This window comes from Drosophila subpulchrella, chromosome 3L (assembly GCF_014743375.2).
Source record: "Drosophila subpulchrella strain 33 F10 #4 breed RU33 chromosome 3L, RU_Dsub_v1.1 Primary Assembly, whole genome shotgun sequence".
NCBI classification, from domain to species: domain Eukaryota; kingdom Metazoa; phylum Arthropoda; class Insecta; order Diptera; family Drosophilidae; genus Drosophila; species Drosophila subpulchrella.
The window spans coordinates 8,304,734-8,314,873 of NC_050612.1; the positions used below are offsets into that span (position 1 = coordinate 8,304,734).

A 10,140-nucleotide genomic window follows, 5' to 3' on the forward strand; every position below is an offset into this window, starting at 1 on the left:
CCTCTGCCACTTGCTGCATGCCCCGCTGTGGGGCGACTGTGTGTGCCACGCGTAAAAAAGCACCCACAATTTTCGTTGCAGCACAGATGGATGGCTTGTAGGCTGGCCACAGTCCCAATTCCCTAACTATAACTCTTCTTAGTCGAACGAACGCTCTAAATTGGGCATTGAAATATATAGAATTGTCTGTAAACCAGTTAACTTCAATGAAATTTTTCATCTTGTTCTTAAAGAAATCCAATAAATTATTTTAAAAACCGAAAGAATTTATTTGTCATTTTAAAATTAACATAGATGTTTACTATACTGTGCTATATATAGTAAATTTCCGCATCAAAATTGGTGTAATGTGGTGTAAATTGGACTCAAACTTTATCGTAGCATACATTTAGACACCTTCAAAAGTAATTTGAAATCTGTAGATTTACGATAAAGAATTAAATAGTTTTAAAATTTTTATTTTTCAATCTTGATTCCTATACTTGATAAGCATAAACATTTAAGTATATAAAACATTTAAAAACAATATATAGTTACTCGTACAAGCTTCCAAAATAGTAAAGGCCAACGATTTAGTTAGATAACTTTGACTGTAGTTGGATAGCTTGGGGCAAGGAGCAATGCCCTTGGGGATCTCTGTGGCACCGATTTCCCCTTGGGGGACCTCCTCAAAAGGGGTATCAACAACTGGCTTCCTTTCTTGTGCCCCAAAATGTGTGTTACTTGTGCAACACCCGAAAGTATGCAACGCATGCCAGGCACAGGAAACTGCATGCACTAGGAGGCGTTTTGCACACAACTGTACTGGCTGTACGGCCATTTTGTTATTATTTTTAGCAGACGACAGCATGCAAAATCAAACTAAAAAATGGAATTTTATGTATACGTATTATAAAATATGTATAGAGATTTATATAATAAAAAAACACTTTTACATAAACGCACATCCCCGCACAAATGCGTCGGTTTGTATGTCTAGACAAATGCGTATGTAGAAGTTTTGTAGTATCCTAAGGCCTATGCTGTTTGTGTGCCTATGTGTTAGTGCGTTTTTCTGCATCGTGCGCTCGTGTGTGTGTGTGTGTGTATCTGTGTGCTTGCATCACCTAACTTCATGGTGAAGTGCAACAAACTCTGCTCTACACAAAAACGCCGCCCAACAAAATGCAATCAAATGGCAAAATTTTTGCCAGACTGCAGGCTGGCAGCAACAACAAATGTTGTTGCAACAACTGCAACTGCAATCGCCCGTCTGCCACATGGCCAAGTGGGTGGCTGAGGGGGTGGTGGGTGGCAGAGGCGGTGGAGGGGCGGTTGTGGGAGGGGCTGGTGCGACAGGCCAGACACTGGCCATAAAACAGCAAAAACAAACTGCATGTGAAACATTTTAGTTGCATTTTCTATATGGAATATGCGGACTAGAGTGGACCTTAATTGAGCACCAAATATAAAGACAGCTCTTTAACCAACATCTTTCATAATCAGTTGCAATTTAAAATTTTTTGAATGTCTTACATTAAAAAACAATAATACATAATTAAACAAATTGAAGCCTCTTCTAATTTTATTAGTATTTTTTGACCAATACAAGCTTACATATTTAATATTTAAAGATTTTATAAAGTCATACTTTAAGTACAGAACACAAAACGCATTCCGAATCAATAAACGTTAAGTTCTATGAATCATAACCTGGCACACATGTCGTATACGCAATTGGTGTTAAACATTCACTGCTCAGGTCGATAACTTTCTAACTTGGCCTTTTTAAGGTCCACCCTCTTTACACATAACTGAAAACGTTCGAAACGAGCGTGTGTGGGTGCATAATCCATGTGCATATATAAATGTACAAAATCAACCCTTAGCTTTTGACTAGCCGCTCAAAAAAACAGCCTCTGTATGCGTACGTATGTGCATAAAATAAATTTCATTTAAATTAAAATAAATAAAACTCATCCCCAAACCGGCGCGTCGGCCCAAAAACAAGAACTTAGACAAAGCGCAGACACATCCATAAAATCCCACACCCCAAAAACTGCCAATTCCCTGAAACGGACAGCAGATGAAACTGTCTGGACATCGAAGAAAAAGCTTTCATTAGGCCGACTGCAGTCTATGCATTTTAATTGATTGCCAGCCGTCTTTGTCGGCTTTATTTTTGCCAAAATTCCATTAATCTCCTTCAATATTCGGACATTGCTCCTAATGTCATTAGGTGCCGAGTCTTTCTGCACGAACAAGATGCTGAATTGGGTTTCTCAAAGGAATCAAAAAACTGATTAGGACTTCGTTTACTCGGTGTACAGTTCTGAGAAGGGCTTGCGATTTTTAATTTAATATTATCTCTCTATACTGAAGACCACTCTCAATCGCTGATAAAATGTATATCTATAACAACACTTTGCGCAATCGATTTTGATAGAAAATCAATGTGGTAGTAGTTATAGTATTTAACAGGATCAATTAGCAAAGCATTCGATTTTAATAAATTAGTTGTAATTAAGCGTCCGATTTTATGAGAAATCGTTATCGCTTGATAAATTAATTAAGATTTCTTAAATTCATAATAATGCATAATGCTTATTTAATTTGGCTTTGTAAAAAAAAATGGTAAACATTCTGGGACTGCTTAAAAATTTAAGAATAAAAAAATACTATTTCACTAAAATCAAACTTGGAGTTGTAAGTGTAATATACTGACTACTAAGAAATGTATTATTTAACTTGCTTTAGTGAAACGAAAATTGCTTGATATTTATTTGATTATAACTATGAATATTTAAGGGTTCTGGATATATGTTGAGATATGTTTTAAAAATGAAACATTCATGTCTACAATTTTTACTATTTGCTTTAATATACCTGAGGTTAAATACGTGCCTGATTTTATTACAATTAATTGAAGAAATATTTACTCATGGGCCTTGAATGATAGTACCCAAAAAGTCCCACATTAACCTGTGCGCCGCGAAGTAAAAAGTCGGAACAGCATCTGCATCGCCACAATCCGCATTTCGCCGCAAGATATGGGGCTCCAGTGGTTTGGGACTCGGTGGGACCACCACCACAGCCCACGAGAAACAGGCCACGAAGACGGAGGCAGACATTAACCAAACAGGCGGTGGCGACGGAGGTGGCGGTGGCGGTGGCCAAAAGGGAACACGTCCACGTCCTCGACCTAGTTCAATGGCAATGTCATTGTGCCACATTATCGCCGGCGACGACGTCCTCTGCTCTGCTCTGCTGGCTTGGCCTTGGCTGGGCCGGAGTCGAGTTGTGAAGCTGCAGGGAAACGAGAACGAGCGCATGAGTCGAGGCCACGGCCACGGCCACGAACATGGCCAAAGTGGCACACGGCAGGCAGCACACCAAACCACTGCAGTCCCCCCATCCCCATCCACATCCACCCGCCCATTCACATCCACATCCGCATCCACATCCAACCATCCATCCTGCGAAAACGAGACACAACAGCAACAGCGATGCTGCAACGATGCAGGCACAGAAACCGAATCGGGAACGGCAGGAGGAGCAGGAAGCAGGAACAGCAGCACACTGGGAAAAATATTAGGCCACATTGGGTCTGAGGTCCCTTATTACCTAACCCAAAGCAGAAGTTCAACAAGCAGTTTCTTCTTTAAAGGCAAAATATTCTAGTCATATACCAAGTTCATAAAGAAAATATAAAAAATATTTAAATGGTTTTATATTGATTGTTAAATCTTAAGAATTTACCTGTTTTACTAATAAAACGTATAATACCTTACATGAATTTTTATTTAAGCAGTTCCCACACCTAGAAAATTGTTCCTTATGATATAAGAAACTCCATTATAAACTTAAGGTCAATGTTTAAAATCAAGGCATTTGTTTCCCTGAGACTACTAGTAAAAATGGTAGTTTTTATATTTATAACTTCTTAGATGTTTTAGTTAGTAATTAGTTCACGTTATTATACACACTTATTTAAAATAATTTCTAATACTCTGACCCTTGATTACTTCCTCCTTATTTCTTCAAGGTTTAATAATATTTACTGTTTCAAGGAAATAGTTATAAAAAATGTACTCATTTATTAAGCAGTAATTTGCCTGTGGATACCAAAAACCCAATATCCCAACTATAAATTCTGTTTTATTTTCAATTCAGGCTAAATAGATTTTCCTGAGTGCAGGAGCAGGCGGTGGCGACAATATCCTTGCACTTGTGCAGGCCGCGAGGCGAACGGCGGGAGTGGGCGGGAGTGGAGGTGTGGGTGGTGGCGTTGGTGGGGCACAGGACTCACAGCCACACCGCTAAGCCCGGCAACCAATCCGCCGCCAGCAGAGCAGCCTTGCCGCATCTCAGCCCCGTTTATTGTTGCAGTTGCAAGGACCTTCCTGTAGGCACGACCCTCACCTCTCCGGTGCCTCTTTGGGGTGGGGCGTGAGTCCTGGGTGTTTGTCCTGCACTCCAAGCTCCAAGTTGCAGTGGTGGAGCAGACACTCCCCGAGCCATCATACCAACCCACCGCACCACTCGTTCTCATCCGATTTCTGCTGAACTCGGACTCCCTCCCAAAATTTTCCACGTTCTCTCTCTATAGATATATATATTTGTGTCCCGTGCTCACTGGTGCTCGCTCTATCTCCCTTTTTCGTCATTCTAGTCCTGTGGGTTTATATCACAGCATCCTGTTAATAACAGGGGAGACTTACCTAAAGCTTGTGGAGAGCCAGAGAACAATGTAAAATAAAGGAGAGTTGCAACTGATTTTAAAGGCCCTCCAACGGTTATAACGGTTAAAAGATATAAAGATATATCTTTTCATCATAACTTTAAAAATAAACCTTAATTAAACGTATTTGATTATTATTCAATTTATATTTGTTTGATTTTTTTTAGGTCAAAATAACTAGCCTACTTTTTATTTGCTTGTTATCTCCAGTAATTTTGGCATTGTAAAATACCGACGTCATAATTTAAATATTTTAATATTTAAACACCTGTTTTGTGGTAGGCATAGTTCTTGGCCAATAACTATTTGCTTAGCCTTGTTAGATAGGCCCAAAGATGTAGATCAAATGGTATTATGCGCAAAGTTCTCACGCTAATGCGGATAAACCCAGTTTCGTTAGATAAATTAGTCCCTCGCGCGTCCAAATGGTATAAAAAGTTTGAGGTTCGAGACAGAACAGCATCAGTTGATCATATCCAACTACCAATCATCAACATGAAGTACTCCTGTGCGCTGCTCCTTTTGGCCATCCTGGGATGCTGCCTGGTGAGCCTGTCGAGAGCTGCCTCAACCACAGCCGCAAGCACAACCGCTACGACGGAGGCCTCCACCGCCACCACAGCCGCGTCCACGGCCACCACGGCCACCACCGCCACCACAGCCGCGTCCTCGGCCACCACCACCACCACAGCCGCGTCCGCGACCACCACAACCACCGCAAGCACCACAACCACCACCACAGCTGCTTCCTCCGGCAAAAAGAAGAAGCACGTGACCCACTACAAGCGCAAGACCCACCGCCCCAAGAAGGTCAGGAAGATCCACCGCAAGAAGAAGCGCAGCGGCTAAACAGCGTTTTATTCCCCCCAATCCGACTCCATTTGTTTTGAGCTCCAACTTCTTAAATTCGTCTCCTGTTGTGGTTGAATTCTCAATAAAATTCCCTACACCTTATTCCGCTGACTTTGGCAAATTGATGTTTTCTAAATTTTAATTGGGTTTTTCGCAATATTTTTCTATTTCTATTGCGGTTTATATCTATTTTAATTATATGGGAATATTAACTCTATCAACTTTAAGTATTGGTTATTTTGCAAACTTTCTATTGGGTACTATAGTAGTATGAACCAATAGAGGTCAAGTGTCAGATTTGACTTAAAATCAAAGACGCGACATTTCAGCTAGATGAACTATCCATCTCTATATATCTTCAAATCAAATACAACACTTGATCTCGAGTTAGACAAACCACTCTAGACAAATTTTGGTTAAGTTGACGATTTTAAAATTCGTTTTAAATATAAAATTGATTTTATAATCACGTAATATGACTGTCATCGTTTCTAATATTATTTCTCCACGATTCGTCTAAGTGATGCCTGATGGCGCTGTTCCTGGGATGATGAAGATATGCGCGGCATATTCTTGTAGAGGGTACTATAATTGTTGTCAGTGGTTTGTAACGGAGTGAAAGATGCGCATCCGACCTATAAAGTAAATATATTCATGATCAGCTTCACTAGGCGAGTCCATATAGATTTGTCCGTCTGATTGCATATCGTTTGTGAGCTCATACTAAAAGCTAGCGATTTGAGCACGCAGATCCAGTTTAAAAAACCCCCGATCGGACGACCATATCTTATAGCTCCCATGGGATCGATCAAAATATGCCAAATTTCCCAATTTTTTTGTAAATTTCAGCAGCTTAAAAGCTAGCAACATTAAACTTTGCAAATCGTTTTATTTGATTTATAGCTTGATCAGCACTAAAAATCTGGCCGATCGGGAGACTATTTTTATAGCTACCATAGAAGCAATAGGGTAAAATAGGTACGAAATTGATGTTTTTCAGGATAAATGTGTAATATTTTATAAGTATCTAATATTGGCTTTCCAAAGTTAACTTCCGCTCACATATTTAGTTAATTCGAAGCTAAAATTTATCTTTTTTTCGATTATGCCTATGGGGTCCATTAGATATACATAGTGCTCTGATCCTTCACGTTCGGCAATAGAAATGGAACTTTTAATACCCTATGCAAGGTTATAAAAAGAAAGGAAGAGAAAGAGACAATCAGATACCCGTTACTCAGCCAACGAAATAGCGACACCTATCGTTCATTCATGTCGGCTGATTACGAGTCTTGGGCGTGAGATTGGGCGTGGCACCCTGCTGAAACTAACTTAAGCTGCGCAGGAAACCCAAGAATCTGCACGCTCAATCCCAACATTCTAGCTCTTCTAGTTTCCGAAATCTCAGCTGTCATACGGACGGAAGGACAGACGGACATGGCTAGATCGACTCGGCTAGTGATCCTGTTCAGGAATATGTATTCTTTAAGGGGTTGGAAACGCTTCCTTCTAGTATACCCTTTTACTCTACGAGTAACCTAATAAGCACATTTATCTTCGTGCTCGTATAATGGGTCATTATATCTATTTTACCGTGCTACATTTGTCACGTTTGTTCCCAGTGATATAATATAATTAAAAAGTGCGTGTATAAATACATCCAGCTGAAAGTCGAAGCAGAGTCAACATGATTCCAGCTAAATTGAAGTTCGCCAAATATCTTTGAAGTTTGCACAGCTGTTTTGTGGTAGGCTCAGTACTTTGCAAATTTTTATTTGAGTAGCCTGGTTTTCAAGATAGGCTCGAAGAAGTGGATCAGATGGTATTATGCGTACGGTTCTCACGCTAATGCGGATAAACCCAGATCCGTCAGATGTTTGCTTTTCTATCTTACAAAATAGGTATAAAAGGTGTGGTGGTCCAGCCAGAACAGCATCAGTTGATCATATCCAACTATCATCAACATGAAGTACTCCTGTGCGCTGCTCCTTTTGGCCATCCTGGGATGCTGCCTGGTGAGCCTGTCGAGAGCTGCCTCAACCACAGCCGCAAGCACAACCGCAACGACGGAGGCCTCCACCGCCGCCTCCACCGCCACCGACGCCACCACCACCACCACCGCCGCCACCACCACAGCCGCGTCCTCGGCCACCACCACGACCGAGTCGTCCTCGAACACCACAACCACCACAACCACCACAGCTGCTTCCTCCGGCAAAAAGAAGCACGTGACCCACTACAAGCGCAAGACCCACCGCCCCAAGAAGGTCAAGAAGATCCACCACAAGAAGAAGAGCAGCGATTAAACGCCCTTAAACTCCCTTCAATTCGGTTCCAGTTGCTTCGAACTCTGACTTCCTTCATTTCTCTCACAAATTTTATAGTTTTATAATTATACCTATTATTGTTAATCAAAATATAAAATTAATAAGTAAAATGTTTAGTAATGTTATTTATAATCATATAACTAAAAATTCAACCTTAATTCAAGAAAAGAGTGCTACATCAAACATCATTTGACGGTCAAGATCATCGGTCGTGGCACATCTAATACCATTATTTCGAGAAAATAATTTGAAATATTTTTGTTTCTCTAAAATTAAAGTTGTTTAATTGGTAAGATAACATTTTATTTTCCTATAGCTCGGGAAATACATTTATATCCATAAAAGATATACCTCCTATAAAAACTTTTCCGATTCCTGCAAGTCAACGATATTTAAAGGTATTGCCTTTACATTTTTTCCTGGGCAAATAATTTTGGAAATAATTGTTTCTTATCCAAGAAACGTGAAGAAAATAATCATATTTAAGAAAAGCCGTATTTTATATTTATTCTGTTTTCTTATTGGCTCTGTTTGTGAATCGTCAATGCAAACAAAGAAAGAAAAACAAATTTTGATGACTCAAGGGCTCAAAACGTAAGGGTAAAAAGTTTCCATGCGTAAAAAAATGGTAAAAGAAAATATAGTTTTTTTTTGTTTTTAAAGGCCGTTTACAAATAAAGATCTTTATATTTTGCAGTGACTTTAAAATTTAAAAATTGAGTTTTTCCGCTTAAGGAGGAAAATACATATTGAATAGTAAATTTGTTGTGTGTTTTATTATTTTTAACCAATATGGGATTGTACTAGGATTTCATGTCTTGGCACGGGGATTACATAGTTCTTATATAACTTAAACATTTTTAATTTTTTTAACTTTCAAAATAACGGCCGTGCGAATTTTTTTGTTAGCTAAGATTTAAAAAAGTAGTACAGCTTTGGACCGAGATCGGGTCGCTGTGTAGATCCGATACCAAATTGACAATTGCTAAAAATCTCTCTAATTATAAAAAAAACATGTACATTTTAAAATACATCAAAAGCATATTCCAGTTTTGAAAAAAAAAACTAAAGGATTCTGACCATATTTACAACCGTGACCAAAAATTATCTTGATTAAAATTATATTATTATACGGTCTCTCGTAGAGTAAAAGGGAATACTAGATTCGTCGGAAAGTATGTAACAGGTTGAAGGAAGCGTTTCCGACCCTATAAAGTATATATTTTCTTAATGGGTATCACTAGCCGAGTCGATCTAGCCATGTTCGTCTGTCCGTCTTTCGGTCAGTCCGTATGAACGCTGAGATTTTTAAAACTATAAAAGCTAAATAGTTGGGATTTGGAATACAGATTCTTGGGGTTCTGGGACAGCGCAAGTTTGCTTCAGTAACACCCACTCTAACGCCCACAAACGCCCACGTTAAAACCTGTCTTGCGCCCACATGTTTGAGGATTTTGTAAAAGTGTAAATGCAATTTGGTTTTTCTTATCAATATCTATCTTGTAGTAGTTGTAGTTGGTGGTTGGACTAAGAGTAGTAGTACCAGTACATTTTTTTAAATTTGAGATTGAGATTGAGATAGATAGATAGATAGATTGAGTGCCTTCCAGGTGAGTCTTTTATCGAAGTTTAGTCTCAGGTACTTTATGTTTTCATACAAATGATTGGTTAAAATCTATGCCGATTAGATCAAAAAAAATTTTTTAATGCCAATTTAGGTATATTAAAACAATATTTAACATTTTGCCCAATAATTTAATAACAAAGAAACAAGTAGATGTCTGGTTCTAAAAATAAATAAACATATTAACTGTAACTATGTAGCCATAACAAGAGAAGTGGAAGAGTCGGAGAGATAGTCAAAGAGGCTGTAGCCAGATTGAAGGGAAATAAGGCTGCTTAACCGCTGCTCTTCTTCTTGTGGTGGATCTTCTTGACCTTCTTGGGGCGGTGGGTCTTGCGCTTGTAGTGGGTCACGTGCTTCTTTTTGCCGGAGGAAGCAGCTGTGGTGGTTGTGGTGGTTGTGGTGTTCGAGGACGACTCGGTCGTGGTGGTGGCCGAGGACGCGGCTGTGGTGGTGGCGGCGGTGGTGGTGGTGGTGGCGTCGGTGGCGGTGGTGGCGGCGGTGGAGGCCTCCGTCGTAGCGGTTGTGCTTGCGGCTGTGGTTGAGGCAGCTCTCGACAGGCTCACCAGGCAGCATCCCAGGATGGCCAAAAGGAGCAGCGCACAGGAGTACTTCAT

The 10,140-nt window shown here is 39.9% G+C and overlaps 3 protein-coding genes across 4 annotated transcripts; 2 read left to right on the forward strand and 1 right to left on the reverse strand.

Moving 5' to 3' along the window:
• Positions 1-4,641: 4,641 nt before the first annotated feature.
• On the forward strand, positions 4,642-5,569 carry LOC119553112 (protein new-glue 1-like). Of its 2 annotated transcripts, XM_037863289.1 has the most exons (2): positions 4,642-5,385; positions 5,443-5,569. In XM_037863289.1, exons 1-2 carry the CDS (start codon positions 5,075-5,077, stop codon positions 5,567-5,569), a joined length of 438 nt encoding a protein of 145 aa, XP_037719217.1. In that variant the 5' UTR covers positions 4,642-5,074. The 2 variants fall into 2 exon arrangements, with proteins under 2 accessions (XP_037719217.1, XP_037719216.1); XM_037863288.1 differs by having other exon boundaries at positions 4,642-5,569.
• A 1,967-nt stretch (positions 5,570-7,536) lies between these two features.
• LOC119555207 (protein new-glue 1-like) lies at positions 7,537-7,878 on the forward strand. The gene has a single exon (XM_037866463.1). The coding sequence runs from the start codon at positions 7,537-7,539 to the stop codon at positions 7,876-7,878; it is 342 nt and encodes a 113-aa protein (XP_037722391.1).
• A 1,920-nt stretch (positions 7,879-9,798) lies between these two features.
• LOC119553114 (protein new-glue 1-like) lies at positions 9,799-10,140 on the reverse strand. Its single transcript, XM_037863293.1, has one exon. It carries the CDS (start codon positions 10,138-10,140, stop codon positions 9,799-9,801), a length of 342 nt encoding a protein of 113 aa, XP_037719221.1.